Raw genomic sequence first — 19735 nt, forward strand, 5'->3', positions numbered from 1 at the left:
CCCTCTCTGGAGCACCTCCTGCAGTTCTGGGCCTGCTGGCACCTCATGGCTTCAGGCCTCTGCCTGAGTGCCCTCCTCAGCGAGGCCTCGCCCCGGTTTATGTCAAATCCCCCAACTTCGCTCTCTTCACAGCTCTCTCCACACATTTTCCACCCCCCATCTACTGTCAGTCTGGTCAGTCTGTCTCCCCACAAGAATGTCGACTTGTGGGGTGAGGAGCGTGTCTGCCGGGGCTGCCCTCTGTGCCCTGCACTTGCCCCTGTATTAACAGATGAGTCCTACTGTCCCTTCTTTGCTTTTTTCCCCTCTTTTGGGGGCTGCCTCTGCCCCAAAATCTCACTGACAGAATTTTGGTTACTAGCAAAGAATTGGATAGTTTTCAAAGCACAAGGAAATAGGTTGTGTTAGTGGTGAAAATGCAAGGGGGTGGTGAGTTCCCAAGGTCACAGCTAAGCTATAGACTTCCACGTCCATGTGGTGTCCTCCTGAACCCTGTGTGGGCCATGCAACCCTCCCCTTATATGTCTCAGAGTGGTACATTCCAGGTCTGGGACATGACCCTTAGGGCAAGGCAGTAAGGGCTTTACCCATCACTGACCCTATTATTGTCCCCAATTCCATGAACATGTCCCAGTGCCCCAACACATGGACAGGCTATGTCAGTAATGAGGATGTAAAAAGGGGGCCCCCATGTGAGAGAGTCCTCACCCCAAGGTGGGGGACGTCAGGAAGACCTTGTGGGGGAGGTGGCATCCAAGAGGGCTGCAGCGTGGGTAGAATCCAAAGATGCAGGCTGGGGGAGAGGCATCTGCGGAGAACATAGCATTGGATCTGCAGGGGCTGCACAGGGAGCTCCCACCAGTGTGACCCAGGCCCACTCTCCTGTTCCCATAGCCGGAGCCCCCAACATCGCCCACTTCACGGACCCCCTTGTGGAAGCTACCATCAAGGTGTACTCTACCATCACCTCCCAGCTGCTGCCCACCCCAGCCAAGTCCCACTACACCTTCAACCTGAGGGACCTCTCCAAGGTCTTCCAGGGTATGCTCATGGCTGACCCAGCCAAGGTCGAGGTGAGGACCTCGTGAACCCCCTCCCCAGTGTCCAGCAGTGTGTCCCCACTGCCCTCGGAGTCCTCCCTGGGCTCCTGCCCAAACACTCTCTAGCCTTGCTCTGGCCAGACCCTGGGGCAGGGGGCTGGGGACGTTAAGGCTGGTGCCAAACCCCCAGGAGCCTTGCCTCCATGCAGCTAAGTCCCATCTTGCAGGTGAAATCCATGCCTAGAACAGTGGCTGTGGTGGGGTCACACAAAAGCAGGAGCCAGGGCAAGTTGAGGGAGGAAGGGTTCCTGATGGAAGCCCTGGGGTGAGAAGACTGGGGGAAGAGTGAGTAGAATGCCTTCTAGGAGCCAAAGGCACTGGCTGGAAGGAGCAGGAAGTATAGTGGGGAGCAGTGTCAGGTACCCTGGGCAGGCGCTGGGGAAGGCTCTGTGGGCTGCAGAGGGAGAGTGTCTGGAAGGAGATGGGAGCAGGGGTGGGGGACAGGGGGTAGATTTGCATTTGGCAATGGGGAATGGAGGAGTCAGTGTGCATGGAGCCCAGCGTCAAGGGGTCAGGTAAACAGAACAGACGCCAGCCCTGGCCCTGCTCAGCTGTAGCCAAAGGGGTTGAGAGAAGAGCTTTAAGCCTTCCTCAGGGTGCTCTCGTCATCAGGGAGAGGTGCTGGCAACAGAGACGGGGATGGCAGGAGAGTCAGAGGGGATGTGGGGGTCAAGTAACAGGCTTGGCAAATGGTTAGATGTGGGGTATCAGACGTATAAGGAAAATCAGGTGTTCCTTTCAGATTTGGGGTTTGGGAAGCTATGGGGACCCTAAGGGGAGAAGTGATGGAGCTGGGTGTCCAGCAGGCACTTGGCCGGCTGGGGGTAGAGAGGCCTAGGCTGCAGCGTGTGGACTCCACCCTCCATTGGTCAGCAGCCATGCAGGGCCCTGGCCGGGTCTTGGTGGGAGAGGCCCCTGGTGGCTGAGGTTGCAGGGCTGAGGGTGGGCATTGACGCTGGGGCGTCTGCAGGACAAGGTGCAACTGCTGCGCCTGTGGTACCATGAGAGCTGCCGTGTGTTTCGTGACCGCCTGGTGAACGAGGAGGACCGAGGCTGGTTTGACACACTCCTGGAGAGCCACATGGAGCAGTGGGAGGTGGCCTTCCAAGAGGTCTGCCCCTTCCAGCCCATCCTCTATGGGGACTTCATGTCACCGGGCTCTGACATCAAGTCCTATGAGCTCATCACCAATGAGAAGAAGGTGAGGGGCCTGCTGGGGCCCAACCCCTGACTCCCTGGGACCCCAGCCCTCCGTGGCCACTGCTAGGAGACCACTGTGCTACAACCAGAGGGTCAGACTCTGGTTTAGAAGGCCAGGGCAGGGACTTCAGGCCAGCAGTTGCCTCTCGAGTCCCTATTTCCTCACCTGTCAAATGGGTGCAGTAGGCCCTGAGGACAAGCCTATAGTTCATCTGAGACTGGCTCTGTAAACAGGGGCATGCTATGCCCGAGCGAGGGGCTATCGTCCTCAGAGAGTCCAGACCCAGGGTGGCAGGATGAGGCTGGAGAGAGTGGGCCTCCTGGTAGTTTCTCCCCACACACATCCTCTCCTGTTTCCCAGGTTGGTACATCCTGGTACAAGGGAGCAGACAGATCTCTGACCCTAACCCTCAGGCTCCTTCAGGAGGACCTGCCTCTTTTTTTTTTTTTTTTTTTTTTTTTTTTTGGCTGACCCATGGCATGTGGAAGTTCCCTGGGCCAGGGATCAAACTCATACCACAGCAGCAACCCTAGCCATTGCAGTGACAACACAGGATCCTTAACTCCCTGAGCCACAGGAGAACTCCCAGACATGCCTCTGAAGGCCCAACACCCCACCTGCGCAGGGGAAGAGGGCTGGCTGTGTGAGGGGGCACTCTCCCTGTTGGGGCATGGTGCACAGGGACAGAGAGAGAACCTATCTCTCCCCATGCCCGGCCCCCCAGATGATGCATGTGATTGAAGAGTACATGGAGGACTACAACCAGATCAACACAGCCAAGCTGAAGCTAGTACTCTTCATGGACGCCATGAGCCACATCTGCCGCATCAGCCGCACCCTGCGCCAGGCGCTGGGCAATGCACTCCTGTTGGGGGTGGGCGGCAGCGGCCGCAGCTCCCTCACACGGCTGGCCTCGCACATGTGAGGGCCCCCAGGGTGTGCTGGGCAGTGGGTGGCCAGTGGCATAACTGTTAGTTCTGTCCAGGTTCCACCCTGTGGCAGACCCACGGAGCCCATGGGCTTCTGAAAGGTCTGGGAGTGGAATCTGGTCTCCAAGGAGAGGCAGCCCCAGTAGCCTGTGATGCTGCAGGGAGAAGGGGGTAGCTGCAGGCATCCATAAGGATTTCTAGAGGAGGTGGTCTTGGGCCTTCTTTTTGAATCAAAGCTGGGAGTATGGAAGGGAAAGGCCTTCTAGGCCGAAGGAGCAGTTTTAGCAAAGGTCTGGAGGTGAGAGAGTGGGTTCAGGGCCGGGAGAGTCTGCAGGTATGCCTAGGATGGGAACAAGATTTCAGATGGCTGGGGAGAGATGTGGGTACCACCAGCCCCTCAGTGTTGGTCTAAAGCTCTGGCTTCACCAAACACCTATCTCCAGGGCCGAGTATGAGTGCTTCCAAATTGAGCTCTCCAAGAACTACGGCATGATGGAGTGGCGCGATGATATCAAGAAGGTCTTGCTCAAGGCTGGCCTGCACAATCTGCCCATCACCTTCCTGTTCTCAGATACCCAGGTGCTGCTGCCATTGGCAGTGGGTGGGGTCCAGGGTGTGCTGGCTACAACTCACCTCAGTGCAGCATCCTGCAAAGTGTTCAGTCCTTCATCTCCAGGTCACTATCACTTAGGGTGGCTCTTGGGAGGAACATCTGGGACCAGGGTTGGGGGCAGGGATGGGGCTAAACCCGGTCTATCAGAGCTGAGGGGCATAGATCTTTACCCAAAGGTAAAGACGGCCACTGGCACCATGGCTGACCACAAGTGGGACCACACTTACTAGTCAGCAGCTTCCCACTTCAAGGACTACAGGAAATGTGCCCAAAGTGCTATGCCCACAGCTTCTCCTTTTGGGGCTGCTCCCTCTGAAACTCCCTAGGTGTGAGGCCTCTGCCCAGGTCTGAAAGGAGAGGCTGTGGGTCTGGGGCCTCAAGACAAATAGAGCAGAGCTTAAACCTGGCTGTCAGGGTTGGGCCAAAGCTGAAGTCCCAGAAGCCCCGCCCTGGTCAGGAGTCCCCCTGTTCCCAGCCTTGCTCCTGCCCTCAGGCTGCTCTCACATAGGCAACTGAGGTTGTCCTGCGGCACTGGCCATATGAGATGGGCAAGGATATGTTTCTGTCTGTGACCTGGTTTCCTCCTATCAGTCAACTGAGGCCTGGCAAGTGAGGAAGAAGATGCTGCATCTCCCACACAGGATCCAGGGCCCTTCCACAGCCCAGCTGTGATGTTCAGAGTCTTGGGAGTGGGGCAGGCCTAGGGGTGAGTTCTAGACCATGACCTGAGGCTCGCTTGTGTGACCCTGGGCCTCTCTGAGCCTTAGCGGCATGGTCTGCAGAATAGGGTGCTATGAAGGTCCAGTGAGACCATGGTCATGGAGCCCAACACCCAGGGGCCACCCTCAAGGCTCAGATCCTCCATCCCCATCTTCCTAGATCAAGAACGAGTCCTTCCTGGAGGACATTAACAATGTCCTGAGCTCTGGTGACATCCCCAACCTCTACAATTTGGATGAGCAGGACCAGATTGTCAACACCATGCGGCCCTACATCCAGGAGCGGGGCCTGCAGCCCACCAGGGCCAACCTCATGGTTGCCTACACCGGGCGTGTGTGCAGCAACATCCACATGGTGCTATGCATGAGGTACATGTGCCATCCCAGCCTCACGGGGATGGCAGGTTGGGCGAGGGTGCACCTGGGCCTGCCAGCGGGCCACTTGGTCGAGGTTGCTGTGTTGTGTCCTGGCTGCCACACCACAAGGCTGTGGAATGGCCCCAGGTCCTGGGTTCCTAGGGGTGTAAGTCAGTGTCTCAGGGCCTAATTTGGACCCCCCACCCTGCCCCGATCCCAGCCCCATTGGAGAGGTCTTCCGAGCTCGCCTGAGGCAGTTCCCCTCCCTGGTCAACTGCTGTACCATCGACTGGTTTAATGAATGGCCGGCACAGGCCCTGGAGTCTGTGGCTACCACGTTCCTGAACGAGATCCCAGATCTGGAAGCCACCCCCAAAGTAACTGAAGGACTGGTAGGTATCTTGGTGAGGAGGAAGCCCGTGGGGAGAACTGTTTAGGTTCAGGCTTGGGGTCACCTAGGCCTGCTGGGTGAGAGTCCTGGGCCTCCCACTGACAATAAGCCTTTCGACAGACAGCTTTACCTGCCTAAGCCTTGGTTTCCTCATCTGTATAATGGGAACACCACTGGGTTGTCAGGCTGAAGCGGTTTCAAGGGCACCATCTTTTCTAGGGGCTTTACAAGGCTAGCATCAGTGGTCTCCTTCCCCACAGATTCAGGTATGCGTGTATATCCACCAGTCGGTGGCCAAGAAGTGTGTTGAATACCTGGCTGAGCTGGCACGCCACAACTATGTAACCCCCAAGAGCTACCTGGAGCTGCTCAATATTTTTTCCATCCTCATTGGGCAGAAGAAACAGGAGCTGAAAACCGCCAAGAACCGCATGAAGAGTGGCCTCGACAAGGTGGGCTTGGATAGGGACTGTGGGCAATGGCCTATGTGCCTGTCGTGGTTCTGCCCATTCTATTTCAGCCCTGACCCTGGAGGCCCAGCCCTGCCTTTTCATTGGTAGCCCACAGTGTTTAAATGGGTGTCTTCTTCCCTTACCCAGAGAGCAAAAGCTGCTGGCCAAAGGCAAGGCCAAAGCAGGCCATGCCAAAGATTTTTAGGGGACTGACTGTTCTTTTCCTCTGGGGTCCACTAGGCAACCTGGGGGCCTCTGAAGCTGCCCACCAGAGCCTCTCACTTGTGAATGAAGGTGGCCCTGCAGGGCCCTCTCCCCTGCCCCCTCCAGGCCCAGCTCTTTCTCTTAGGTCCCTGTCACACCTCTCTCTGCCCCCGACCCTCCAGCTGCTGCACACTTCAGAGGACGTGGCCAAGATGCAGGAGGAGCTGGAGATTATGCGCCCCCTGTTGGAGGAGGCTGCCAAGGACACCACGATCACCATGGAGCAGATCAAGGTTGGGGTGCTCCGGGGCCCCCTCCCTGATTGCTGACAGTGTCTGAGGATGCTAGCACCCCCAGATCTCCACAGGCTGTCACAGCTGAGAGAGTCTTTGGAGAATGGGGCATCCCAACCCTCATTTCCTTCATTCTCGAGAGGCAGACTCAGAAGGGGAAAGGGGAGGAGGGCACACCTGTCCCTGACACTGGCCACCACTGGGCACTCCCTGCCTCTGGTCCTCAGGTAGACACAACCATTGCTGAGGAGACCCGGAATTCAGTGCAAGCAGAGGAGATCAAGGCCAATGAGAAGGCTAGGAAGGCACAAGCTATTGCTGACGATGCCCAGAAGGATTTGGATGAGGCTCTGCCAGCCCTGGACGCAGCCCTGGCCAGTTTGCGCAACCTCAACAAGAATGATGTGACTGAGGTGGGTGGCTAGGCATCTCTCAGCATCCCTCCATGGTGTCCTCTTAGGTCCTGGCTCCTAGGCCCTCCCTCTATACATCTCTTGAGAGTCATGTGTCAAGAGGTGAGAGCAGAACTAGAGCTTGAACCCAGCTTCCTGCCCTTATTTCCTTGTTCCAGCCTCCAGGGCTCTGGAAGGTGCACAAGGAGGGCTTTTGGCCCTGAGAAATGAGTGTCCAGGACCTTGTGACCAGGCGTGGATACATGGGAAAGCTGTAGTTACCACAGGCTAAGGCAGACCTTGGATGATTCCTGGGTGTATTCTTGGTCTGCAGTGCTTAGTGGGGCCCACCCTGTCTGGTGGCTGTCCCTTCCCAGGGGTACCCATTCCGTGGTGGACCTCCCCCTTCCCCACTCTTGGTCTGGCCTACAGGTGCGTGCCATGCAGCGGCCACCCCCTGGTGTGAAGCTGGTCATAGAGGCTGTGTGCATCATGAAGGGCATCAAGCCTAAGAAGGTCCCAGGAGAGAAGCCTGGCTCCAAGGTGGATGACTACTGGGAGCCTGGCAAAGGGCTGCTGCAGGACCCTGGCCGCTTCCTGGAGAGCCTCTTCAAGTTTGACAAGGTGAGCGTGCCAGGCACTGGCCAGCTGGGAGGGAGGGAGGGCAGGACCCAGCTGGGCAGGGTCCTCCCACCAGCACTGGGGCCTCTGTCCCCTCTCCCTCTGCCTGCAACCCACACAGTTCTGTGGCCACAGAGCTGACGGGACCAGATCCTGGCCCAGAAGAGCTCTCCAGCTAGTGAGGGCAACAGACCACCAACAGATGGATATTGAGGAAATCAGGACCTGGGAAGGCTCCTGTGCCCATAGGTCGTCACCCACTGTCACTCTCAGGCTCTGCAGCCTGGAGATTCTCTCTCCAGCCCTTTCCTCTCTGCGACCCCCATGACCTGGCCAAGACCTTCACTGACTACTCATGCATTTTTCCTTTCCCTCAGCTTCAACACTTTAGCACCTGTCTCTGGATTTCTGTCTTCCTGTCTTCCTGTCTGTCTGGGGCTCTCAGTATCCATGGGCGTGTGCTCTCACGGGGCTACTTACAGTTAGGTCAGCCTGGAGCCCACAGCCCTCCTGGAGCGCTCCTCTCCAGCCCAGAAATTAGTCCCTCACAGGCCCACCCCCCACTGCCACGTGGTAATGTTTAAGCTCTGGGCACATCCCAGGCTTCGCTGGAAAGGTAGAGGCAATGGCTCCTCTCAGTGGCAGCTGGGCTCTGATGGCCTTCCCCAGCCCTCTAATTGAGTCCAAATCGGGAAGTTCACAGCCAGTACTCAGGATCCCCTGGTCCCAAGTTCTGACCTTGGGGAGCTCTTCAACAATGCAGATTCCTGGGCTCATCCTGAACGACAGAGTTAGATTCTCCCAGATTAGGATAAGAGCCCCAAGGGTATGATGGGCTCTCAGGGTGGGGGTTATTACACTTGAATCACCCTTATTACACTTGGTTCTGGTTGGACATCAAAACCATTCACTCTTCTTCACACCAACCAGGAAGTAGCCCTTGTTACTTTTTAAATGCGGCCTGTGTATTATCAGATTTTGGGGCCGTGGCATTTCTTGAGAAAGAAATCTCTGATGGTAATGTATTATTCGACATCCTAGAACAGGAAAGTTCCTCTTCTGCCAGCCTTTCTGGGTAGTGTTTATTCCCTAGGGAAGACACCTCTACTGAGGCTTGCATGGGACATAGAGGCAGGACCAGGGCGTCCCTCAGTGGGCCCCGCTGCCCAAAGAGCTTTCTCAGCCCTCTCTGGGAAGCAGCCCTGAGCCCACAATCCCATCCCCAGGACAACATTGGGGATGTGGTGATCAAAGCCATCCAGCCATACATCGACAATGAAGAGTTCCAGCCAGCTGCCATCGCCAAGGTGTCTAAGGCCTGCACCTCCATCTGCCAGTGGGTGCGCGCCATGCACAAGTACCATTTCGTGGCTAAGACCGTGGAGCCCAAGCGGGTGAGGGCCGGGTAGACCCAGGGCGAGGGAGGGGGGCATGGGTTCCCTGGCACCAGGTAAGCTGACCCTGCATCCTCTGCCCACAGCAAGCCCTGCGGGAGGCCCAGGATGATCTGGAGGTGACACAGAGGATCCTGGAGGAGGCGAAGCAGCGCCTGCACGAGGTGGAGGATGGCATCGCCACAATGCAGGCCAAGTACCGAGAATGCGTTGCCAAGAAGGAGGAGCTGGAGCTGAAGTGTGAGCAGTGTGAGCAGCGGCTGGGCCGTGCCGACAAGGTGCGAGCACCCCTCTGGAGAGGGCTTGTGGACCCTGCCCACCCCTGACAGGCTAGAGAGACCTGGGTGGTCGGGAGGGGGGACCACCTCAATGACTGCGTGGGGCAGGGACACCCAGTTCCCCAGCCCAGCCTCCCAGAGCCCATCCCCTGGGCTGCCCCTGCAGCTCATCAACGGGCTATCAGACGAAAGGGTGCGCTGGCAGGAGACGGTGGAGAACCTGCAACACATGCTTGACAACATCGTCGGAGACGTGCTGGTGGCTGCTGGCTTTGTGGCCTACCTGGGCCCCTTCACGGTAAGGAGCCCCCAGCCCTGCCTGGAGACCTCACCTCCACAAGGGTAGCCTGAGGGTGGCCCTTTTGTCACTCACTCATCCAACAAGCACTTATCAGGTGCCCTGTCTGAGCCAGGTACTATTCTGAGCACTGGGAATATGGCAGCACACAAAACAGCCACAAAACAGGCTAGAGGTACGAGCCCACACTTCCGGGCTTGCTGTGCTCATCTCATTCAGTTCTCACGGCTACCCTGATGGGTGGGCATTGCTGTCATTACTCTTGCTCCACACAGATCAAGGGCTGAGGATTATGGAGGCTGGGATGTTCCCCAAAGGGGAACTAGAGCTCAGGCAGCCGTCTCCACATCTGAACTCTGACCTTTGTGTGCATGCTGAGTACAGCGGGGCAAGGGAAGTGGGAGGGCATCTCGACTGTCATGGTATGCTGGCCCTGAGTCTGGCATCTCCCCAGGGCCAATACCGCACAGTGCTCTACGATAGCTGGGTCAAGCAGCTCACCACCCACCATGTCCCGCACACCTTGGAGCCCACGCTCATCGGGACGCTGGGAAACCCTGTGAAGATACGCTCGTGGCAGGTGCCCACCCGGGGAGCTAGAGCAGTTGGGCTGGGCTTGCAGTTCAGTCCAGGCTGGGCCAGGAGCCTCCCGCCTCCCTCCCACCTTCTTTCCTGGGGCTGCTCAGAGATGCCTCCCCTGAACCCGCCCAGGGCCAGTCAGAGGGTGGTGGGGAGGGGAGGAGAAAGCTGAGGTGCTGGCTTCCTGGGCAGAGAGTTCAAGGGATGCCTGTAAGCATGGGAGTGGAGTGAGAGAGCAGTGTCCAGAGTGAGGGTTGAGAAGTCGTGTCTGAGTTAGACCCCAGAGGACAGGTAGAGCTGGGACTAGGCGAGACCCAAGAGGTTGTAGGCAGAGGCCGAATGTAAACATAGGACAGGAGGGTGGATGGGCTTCACTGGCTCCATGAAGATGGTCTGACTGAGCGAAGACTCAACAAACAGGCAAGAAGAACAAGAGACCTGTGAAGGGGGGGTGTCAGAACCAGCCATTAGGAGGGAGACAGATCCTTGGGGCTGAGACCTTGTGCACTGGCCCCCAAGGGGTGAAATACAGAGAGGAGAGACATAGCCAAAGCACCAGGTTGGGGGCAGCAGACCCTGCTTGTGTGAGACCTCTGACCCAGTCCAGTGCCTGGTCCCTCATAGATCTCTGGCCTCCCCAACGACACGCTGTCAGTGGAGAACGGGGTCATCAACCAGTTCTCCCAGCGCTGGACCCACTTCATTGACCCTCAGAGCCAGGCCAACAAATGGATCAAGAACATGGTGAGGCCATTGGCCAGGTGCCACCACCTCACCCAGCGGGGCTTAGGGGCAGGGGGACTCGCTGAGCCTCAGGCTGGCTCTCAGCCTCCATGGCCTCCACCCACCCCCTGTGCCCACAGGAGAAGGACAGTGGGCTGGACGTGTTCAAGCTGAGCGATCGAGACTTCCTGCGCAGCATGGAGAATGCCATCCGCTTTGGCAAGCCCTGTCTTCTAGAGAACGTGGGCGAGGAGCTGGATCCTGCCCTGGAGCCTGTGCTGCTCAAGCAGGTGGGCCCGCAGTGGCAGAGGTGTGGGGGCCCTGTCCACCCAGGCAGGGTGAGGGCCACTCCCTTCCCCTGCCTCACTGTGAAGCCCAGCCCATGGCGCTTGCCCATCTTACCCACCACAGACATACAAGCAGCAGGGAAACACTGTGCTGAGGCTGGGCGACACGGTGATCCCCTACCATGAAGACTTCAGGATGTACATCACCACCAAGCTGCCCAACCCACACTACACGCCTGAGATCTCCACCAAACTCACCCTCATCAACTTCACCCTGTCCCCCAGGTAAGCCCTCAGCCACAGGCCCCCCAAACATCAGCTCTGCCTCAGCCTGCCTGGCTGCCCCTCTCCCACCCCCAGGCCAGGACTCAGTGAGTTTCCCCCTCAGAGAGACTGCCAGCTTCCTCCCAGGCACTCTGCATTCCAGGCCTTTCTAGCCCCTCCACCAACTCCCTTTACTTGCCACCATTCCACCAAAGAACCCTTTCCCCCAGCTCATCCTGATCCCTGGTTAAGACTCCCTCTCTCAGCCTCCCTAGCCAGCATAGCCCCACCTCCTCTGGCTACCCTTTCCCCTCAGCTCAGCACTCGCAGGCCCTCGTGCACTCACCCCCAGAGCTGTCTTGGAGTCCTAAGTGGGGCATACTCTGTCTCCCAGTACCCAAGCCCTCTTTTCTGTCCTTGCTTCCCTGAGCTCAGGCAATATGGCTTTGGCTGGCCACCCACACAGACGCTAAGGCCTCCATGCCAGTGGCCATCGTGAACCTCTCCCCAGGCCAGGGGGTGAAAACACCCTTAAGGCCTGTCCCTCCATGCCACCCACAGCACCTTTCGGCTGACAGGGAGTTTTTCAGAGACCCTCAGCAGCTCACATGTTCAAGTGCCTGACCCCTACTGGGATTCTGGGCTGCCGCTTGAAGTCTCACTGAGAACTGGTCACTTTGAAGCCAGGCTCTGCCTTAGCCCCGCAGCCTGCGATAGAGGCTAGGCCTCCCAGGCTGACGCCAGCAGGGATGCTGGGCTTTTGGAGCCCCAGGAGCACAGGTAGATAAGTGAGCAGGCTAAAGGAAGGCCCTTGAGGGCCCAGCAGGTATTATAGACATAGTGTCCTCTGCCTCTGGCAGTGGCCTAGAGGACCAGCTGCTGGGCCAGGTAGTGGCTGAGGAGCGGCCTGACCTGGAAGAAGCCAAGAACCAGCTGATTGTCAGTAATGCCAAGATGCACCAGGAGCTGAAGGACATTGAAGACCAGATCTTGTATCGGCTCAGCTCCTCTGAGGGCAACCCTGTGGATGACATGGAACTCATCAAGGTGCTAGAGGCTTCCAAGATGAAAGCTGCTGAGATACAGGTTGGTAACTGCCTGTCCACCCCTGCCTGCCTCTCTCCACCTATCCCGGCCTGACCCCTGTCCGCACCCACCTCTGCCTTCTGGGCCTGACTAGCATTCACTACTGTACCCCCAGGCCAAGGTCAGGATTGCAGAGCAGACAGAGAAGGACATTGACCTCACACGCATGGAGTACATTCCCGTGGCCGTCCGCACCCAGATCCTCTTCTTCTGCGTGTCCGACCTAGCCAACGTGGACCCCATGTACCAGTACTCCCTCGAGTGGTTTCTCAACATCTTCCTCTCGGGCATTGCCAACTCAGAGAGGGCAGGTAGTCCTGGCACAGGTGCACATGTTGACACAGACACCAGGCTCCCCCCGGCACAAATGTGGCACACCTGGACACATTGCCACAGCGAGTGCACACACATGGACTCATACGTTCACTTGTACACACCCTTGTCAAACTCACACTATGTAAGAACACACATGCCCCTCCTACCCTCCTCAGAGCCCTATTTCCAGGAATTTTAAGTGCCCCAAGAGGATGGCCAGACTGCCCCTGTGGCTGCTGGGGAAACTGGCTGGGCTGGGCCCCAGGGATCTTGCTTCTCTCCCTTTCCCCTGCACTGCCATCATCCCTCTGCCCACAGACAACCTGAAGAAGCGCATCACCAATATCAACCGCTACCTGACCTACAACCTCTACAGCAACGTCTGCCGCAGCCTCTTTGAGAAGCACAAGCTGATGTTCGCCTTCCTGCTGTGTGCTCGCATCATGATGAACGAGGGCAAGATCAACCAGGTGTGTGACGCAGCGGCGGCTGCAAAGCCGCCCAGGACAGACTGCCCGAGGAGTTGTCTGTTGCCAGGAATACAGGGTAGAAGGAAAGGGAAGGCCAGGCTTTAGGACACAGCAAGAGCAGAGGGGCAGAGGCCTCGGGAAACCTAGTACCTTGCTTAAAAACAGCCAGAAGGCCCTGGCTTCACTGTAGCTCCACAGGTCCTCTGCACAGGCCTTCTTAGAGCCTTGCGTGCTAGTGAGTGCAGAGATGGTCCTGAGCCTCCCACCTCGTGGTCTCATGGGCCCAGGTGTTTTGTGGTGCATTGGAAAGCACTGCCCAGATAGTGACAGCCACCACTGCTTGAGCCCCACTGTGTGCACGGCATTGGGTTCACGGCTACCCTCTTACCTACCTCCATGAAACCCCTGAGAAGCAGAATTTTGATTCTTCCTACTTTCTGCATGAGGAACCAGAGGCCCAGAGAGGTCAAATCCTTTGCCTGAGGTCACACAGCCAGGAAAAGGTGAAGATGTAATACTAACCCAGACCTGTCCAACTCCCACCCACAGGGGTATGCCATTCCTCTGGCTAAGGATGGTAGGAGAGGCAGTGCTGGGTGGAGCGCTGTAGGCAGGCCTCAGGGCCTGGGTGCCAACCTCCCCTGTGCCTTGCCAGAGTGAGTGGCGCTACCTCCTGTCTGGGGGCTCTGTCCCGGTCATGAGTGAGAACCCTGCCCTGGACTGGCTGTCAGACCGGGCCTGGCGGGATATCCTGGCACTCTCCAACCTACCGGCCTTCTCCTCCTTCGCCCTTGACTTCGTGAAGCACCTGTCAGAATTCCGGGCCATCTTTGACAGCCCTGAGCCCCACCGGTGAGCTGGGGCCCAGGGCCCAGCAGGGTGGGCGCATCGAGGGGGTGAGACCCAGGGATAGGCCTGCCCTGGAGCCTTCTCTGAGGGGCCACCTAGGGTTGTCCTGCAGCTGTGGCTACATCTCTTTCGTGCCCCTGGCCATGTACCTCTGGACTCCTCACTTTTCCCTGCTGTCCAGCCAGCAGAGGCCCTGTGGCCAGTGCCCTCCCACAGGGCAGCTCTCAGGGGGACATGGGCACTGTTGCAGGGAGCCCTTGCCTGGTATCTGGGACCAGTACCTGGACCAGTTCCAGAAGCTGCTGGTCCTCCGCTGCCTCCGTGGGGACAAGGTTACCAATGCCATGCAGGACTTTGTGGCCACGAACCTGGAGCCACGCTTCATTGAGCCCCAAGTAAGTGCTGTCAGCCAGCGCCTGGGCTAATCCTCACCCTGAGTCCCAGGATCCTGGCTGCACCTGGATGGACCACTCTGCAGCCTTGGTCAAGCCAAGACCCCTAGCCACCCCCAAAACACTCTGGGAGATTCCAATCCCCACCAGGAAGCCCCTCTGGGGCTCCCAGGATCGCCCTCCTTTGCCCTGATCCCCTGCCCCTGACGAGAAGCTCTAGGTGGCCCTAGCATCTCTCCTGCCCTGCAGACAGCCAACCTGTCGGTGGTATTCAAAGACTCCAACTCCACCACACCCCTCATCTTCGTGCTGTCTCCTGGCACCGACCCCGCTGCTGACCTCTACAAGTTTGCTGAAGAGATGAAGTTTTCCAAGAAGCTCTCTGCCATCTCCCTGGGCCAGGGCCAGGTAAAGGCAGGGTAGGGGTGGGAGGAGGGAGCTGGCAGGGTGGGCCAGCTGGTCCCCCATCACTCCGTGCTCCTGCCCCCACAGGGTCCTCGGGCGGAAGCCATGATGCGCAGCTCTATAGAGAGAGGCAAGTGGGTCTTCTTCCAGAACTGCCACCTGGCACCCAGCTGGATGCCAGCCCTGGAGCGCCTCATCGAGCACATCAACCCCGACAAGGTGCGCCAAGGGCATACCAGCACATCCGTCCAGGACTGATGAGGCTAAATGAGATGGTCCCACAGAGCACTCAGCCCAGCCCCAGGCACACAGAGGGTGCTCAGAAAGTGATATATATATAAAACATGCATCGACTAGATTCATCTTCCCAGTGGTTCTCCAAGTTATTGTTACCAGTGACCCTTTCCCAAGGCCACCCAGCACAAACTGGGGACTCTGGGACTTGCTGAAGCCCATATTCTTTTTTCTTTTTGTGGCTGCACCTGCAGCACATGAAGTTACAGGGGTCAATATGGAACTGCAGCTGCCGTCTGTCACAGCTGCAACAATGCTGGATCCTTAACCCACTGAGTGAAGCCAGGGATCAAACCCCAATTCTCACAAAGATAACACTGGGTCCTTAACCCGCTGAGCCACAACAGGAACTCCACAAAGCCCATGTTGTTTTGTTTTGTTTAGTCTTTTTAGGGCCACACCCACGGCATATGGAGGTTCCCAGGCTAGGGGTTGAATTGGAGCTGTAGCTGCTGGCCTACACCACAGCCACAGCAACACAGGATCCGAGCTGCATCTGTGACCTATACCACAGCTCACAGCAATGCCAGATCCTCAACCCACTGAGCAAGGCTGGGATTGAACCTGAGTCCTCATGGATGCTAGTCAGATTCATTTCCACTGAGCCACGATGGGAACTCTGAAGCCCATATTCTTTTTTTTTTTTTTGTCTTTTTGCCATTTCTTGGGCCGCTTCTGTGGCATATGGAGGTTCTCAGGCTAGGGGTTGAATCAGAGCTGTAGTCGCCAGCCTACACCAGAGCCACAGCAACGCGGAATCTGAGCCATGTCTGCAGCCTATACACAGCTCACGGCAACGCCAGATCTTTAATCCACTGAGCAAGGCCAGGGATCGAACCCGCAACCTCATGGTTCCTAGTTGGATTTATTAACCACTGCGCCACGACGGGAACTCCAGAAGCCCATATTCTTAACCAGTGGCTAAGTGTGGTGCAGCCTGGCCTGGCCCAATCCAGGGATGGAGTCAGGCTGAGGGTGGGCCAGGGTCCTTGGGTTGAAAGGAGCCTAGCATTGGGGCAGAGCCACTGGGTCTCAGTGCTTATGTGGGGCGTGGCCACCAGGTGCACCGGGACTTCCGCCTGTGGCTCACCAGCTTACCCAGCAACAAGTTCCCAGTGTCCATCCTGCAGAATGGCTCCAAGATGACCATTGAGCCACCGCGAGGGGTCAAGGCCAACCTGCTCAAGTCCTACAGCAGCCTGAGTGATGACTTCCTCAACTCTTGTCACAAAGTGAGACACACTTGGCATATGCCCCACCCTTACCTGTCCTACCTCCATCTCCACCCCTCATGTGTTCCCCTTCTCCCCAACCCTCCACTTCCTGCAGGTGATGGAGTTCAAGTCCCTGCTTCTATCTCTGTGTTTGTTCCATGGGAATGCCCTGGAGCGTCGTAAGTTTGGGCCGCTGGGCTTCAACATCCCCTACGAGTTCACAGACGGGGACCTGCGCATCTGCATTAGCCAGCTCAAGATGTTCCTAGATGAGTATGACCACATCCCCTACAAGGTGGGCTGGGGACCAGCTGGGGGTGGGGAGCTGGGCTGTTGCAGGGGGCCTCACCCACCCCCTCTGTAGGTCCTCAAGTACACAGCAGGGGAGATCAACTATGGAGGCCGCGTTACCGATGACTGGGACCGCCGCTGCATCATGAACATCCTGGAAGACTTCTACAGCCCTACCGTGCTCTTACCAGAGCACAGCTACAGCGCCTCGGGCATCTACCACCAGATCCACCCCACCTACGACCTCAACGTGAGTACACACTGTGGCCATGCCCCAGTCAGCCTGCCAGGCTGGGGTTCTGGGGTGCTGTGAACATCTGGGTGCTAGGAGGTGTGGTTCCTGCCCACCAGTAGCTCCTGTTCATTGGTCGATCCATCCCACAAAGATGGCCCTGGAGCTCAGGTTCTGTGGGGGGGCAGGGGAGTGGGGGGAACTCCAGCCTCTCAGCCCCTGCCTGAAGAGTAATTATTCTGTGAGGTGGCGCAGCTCCTCTGAGGCTGCCAGGCAGTGAGGTGGTAACCAGTCCAGATCACACAGTGAGGGAGAGCTCCGTAAGGAAATGATGCTTCAGCTGAGATGTGTGAGGAACAGGCAGGGGCTATGTAGGGCACCCCAGAGTACAGATCAGCAGTGTAAAGGGCTCGTGATAGGAGGGGCTGTGACAGGTTGGAGCAGCAGAATGAAGAAGCAGGGAGCTGGGTGACAGGGAGAAGTGGGCTAGGAGGGAGCAGAGGCCATGGCATCCCAAGGGTAAGAGGAAGATGTGTAAAGGCTGCAACCAGGGGTGATGAGTAGGAGATGTGCTCAGTTGGAGGGCCACTCCACAGGCTGTGGGAAGAGCAGGGCAGGGGCTTCAGTCCAGGCCCTCCTATTCCCCCAGGGCTACCTCACCTACATCAAGAGCCTGCCACTCAATGACATGCCTGAGATCTTTGGCCTGCATGACAATGCCAATATCACCTTCGCCCAGAATGAGACCTACACCCTGCTTGGCACCATCGTCCAGCTGCAACCTAAATCATCTTCTGCAGGCGGCCAGAGCCGGGAAGAGGTCAGTGGCAGCAAGAGAAGGAGCCCAGCAGTTGGGAGGGCCAGTTTCCTATCCACCATCCCGCCTGCTCCCCTGTGGGAAGAAACTGTGTGAATGTAGAATCCTGCATGGGTTCAGGGGGACCAGCCCTGATGTGTCCCTTTGCCCCCACAGATAGTGGAGGATATAGCCCAGAACGTTCTGCTCAAAGTGCCTGAGCCCATCAACTTGCAGTTGGTGATGACCAAGTACCCTGTGCTGTATGAGGAGTCAATGAACACGGTGCTAGTTCAGGAGGTCATTCGGTAATCCCCTCAAGTCAGCGGGCCCCCAGGCCATAGAGAAGTCACAGCAAGAGCTACCATGGGCCAAGTGCCAGCCACACCAAGTGCTATAAACCCATCCTTTAACTCAGCCACATTTTTATTATTCCCGTTTTACAGAGGAGTAAACCAAGGCCCCAAAAGATTAAGCAACCTAAGGTCACTGGTACTCCACCCAGCTCTATGCTCTAGCCCTTATGTCCTGCTATCGTTTTTCTGTCTATGGCCTACAACTGGGGAGTGTGGATACGGCCACACAGCCCAGACCACTGCCTTCCTCCTTGCCACTGACTCCACAGGTACAATCGGCTGCTGCAAGTGGTCACACAGACACTGAGAGACCTGCTCAAGGCACTCAAGGGGCTGGTGGTTATGTCCTCGCAGCTAGAGCTGATGTCTGCCAGCCTGTACAACAACACTGTGCCTGAGCTCTGGAATGCCAAGGCCTACCCATCGCTCAAACCACTGTCCTCATGGGTCATGGACCTGCTACAGCGCCTGGACTTCCTGCAGGCCTGGATCCAGGGGGGCATCCCTGCTGTCTTCTGGATCAGCGGCTTCTTCTTCCCCCAGGCTTTTCTGACAGGCACCCTGCAAAACTATGCCCGCAAGTCTGTCATCTCCATTGACACCATCTCCTTCGATTTCAAGGTCTGGACATAGCCAGGGCCAGGTCAGGTGACAGGCTGGGGTGTGGCCCAGGCAGGAGGGGTACTGAGGCCACAGCTGGCTGGCAGAACCTGGGAATCCTGAGCAGGAGTTGTGGGATAGAAAGACCCAGGCCAGAAAAGATCATAAATCCCAGGGAATTCCCTAGGAGCAGGGTGCAGACTGTAGGCTACCAGCTAAAACGGCTGGTGGCAGGAGGCAGGTCTGTTGCCTCCTGACCCAAATCCTAACTCAGATTCTGGGTGGTTATATGTGCGGGGCATCTGTGTGCCCACCACAGGTGATGCGCCCATCAGTGTCAGAGATCAAGACAAGGCCCAAAGAGGGGTGCTTCATCCATGGACTCTTCCTGGAAGGTGCCCGATGGGACCCTCTGGCCTTCCAGCTGGCCGAGTCTCGGCCCAAGGAGCTATATACAGAGATGGCTGTTATCTGGCTCCTGCCAACGCCCAACCGCAAGGTCCAGGACCAGGACTTCTACCTCTGCCCCATCTACAAGACGCTGACCCGTGCTGGTATGGGGCCTGGGGAGGGACGCCTATGCCACAGGTGGGGGCCCAGGGTCAAGCCAGCTCAGGCCAACTTAGGCCAGTTAGGCCAACCCAGGTTAGCTGAATGGGCTGGCTGATGGAGGTCAGTCAGCACTCCTGAGATCTGACCAGGCCAGGCCAGAGCTGGGCCAGCAACAGGCAGGGTGATACCCAGGGGCTGGGCTCATTCTGTTGGGGGTGGCCCCTGAGCTCACCATCCTCTTGACTCCCTCAGCAGACCTATTTTGGTTCCTGGGAAACCCACCTTGGCCAGTGGAGATTCATGAGGCCTGGAAGGAGGTGGGGCCAGGCTGGCTTTAGCAGTGAATGAGCAGGGGCATCAACTCTTCTGCTCCCGTCCTTGTCAGTGCAATAACCCAGGGCAGACCTGAGCTTTGGCCACACCTGCCAGACAGGCGTCCTCTTGGGTCAGGTCCCCCTCCTTGTCCCAAGCTCACTCAACCAATTCTACTGCCTTTCTTTATACCCTGGTCCTGCACTAGGTGAAGCAGACAATTTAACCCCCCCACTTCTTGCCTGCTCCAGGAACACTCTCAACCACAGGCCACTCTACTAACTACGTCATTGCTGTGGAAATCCCCACCGACCAGCCCCAGCGACACTGGATAAAGCGTGGTGTGGCCCTCATCTGTGCCCTGGACTACTAGACCCAGACAGAAAAGCTGAGGCCATTAAAGTTTGATTTCATGAGCAGTCCAGCTGAGCCTTAGCTGCTTACACCGGGCTCCCTCTGCCAGGGTAACCGTGAGG

At 57.5% G+C, this 19735-nt stretch overlaps 1 protein-coding gene across 2 annotated transcripts in view; it reads left to right on the plus strand.

Moving 5' to 3' along the window:
• Window positions 1-19679, plus strand: part of DNAH1 (dynein axonemal heavy chain 1) — an 88994-nt gene extending 69315 nt beyond the window's left edge. For both annotated transcript variants that reach the window (XM_021068886.1, XM_021068887.1), the window contains 32 exons: window positions 895-1073; window positions 2071-2301; window positions 3026-3222; window positions 3674-3809; window positions 4723-4931; window positions 5140-5311; window positions 5571-5762; window positions 6149-6259; window positions 6487-6672; window positions 7084-7275; window positions 8499-8666; window positions 8753-8944; window positions 9111-9242; window positions 9697-9822; window positions 10446-10565; window positions 10685-10834; window positions 10956-11116; window positions 11956-12181; window positions 12297-12492; window positions 12815-12966; window positions 13622-13818; window positions 14066-14210; window positions 14457-14615; window positions 14700-14831; window positions 15968-16138; window positions 16236-16415; window positions 16485-16661; window positions 17293-17463; window positions 17617-17747; window positions 18065-18416; window positions 18715-18949; window positions 19511-19679. In XM_021068886.1, the coding sequence (XP_020924545.1) occupies window positions 895-1073; window positions 2071-2301; window positions 3026-3222; window positions 3674-3809; window positions 4723-4931; window positions 5140-5311; window positions 5571-5762; window positions 6149-6259; window positions 6487-6672; window positions 7084-7275; window positions 8499-8666; window positions 8753-8944; window positions 9111-9242; window positions 9697-9822; window positions 10446-10565; window positions 10685-10834; window positions 10956-11116; window positions 11956-12181; window positions 12297-12492; window positions 12815-12966; window positions 13622-13818; window positions 14066-14210; window positions 14457-14615; window positions 14700-14831; window positions 15968-16138; window positions 16236-16415; window positions 16485-16661; window positions 17293-17463; window positions 17617-17747; window positions 18065-18416; window positions 18715-18949; window positions 19511-19632 (5600 nt within the window). In that variant the 3' untranslated portion in view covers window positions 19633-19679. The remainder of the gene's footprint in view (window positions 1-894; window positions 1074-2070; window positions 2302-3025; window positions 3223-3673; window positions 3810-4722; window positions 4932-5139; window positions 5312-5570; window positions 5763-6148; window positions 6260-6486; window positions 6673-7083; window positions 7276-8498; window positions 8667-8752; window positions 8945-9110; window positions 9243-9696; window positions 9823-10445; window positions 10566-10684; window positions 10835-10955; window positions 11117-11955; window positions 12182-12296; window positions 12493-12814; window positions 12967-13621; window positions 13819-14065; window positions 14211-14456; window positions 14616-14699; window positions 14832-15967; window positions 16139-16235; window positions 16416-16484; window positions 16662-17292; window positions 17464-17616; window positions 17748-18064; window positions 18417-18714; window positions 18950-19510) is intronic.

This window comes from Sus scrofa, chromosome 13, assembly GCF_000003025.6.
Source record: "Sus scrofa isolate TJ Tabasco breed Duroc chromosome 13, Sscrofa11.1, whole genome shotgun sequence".
NCBI classification, from domain to species: Eukaryota; Metazoa; Chordata; class Mammalia; order Artiodactyla; family Suidae; genus Sus; species Sus scrofa.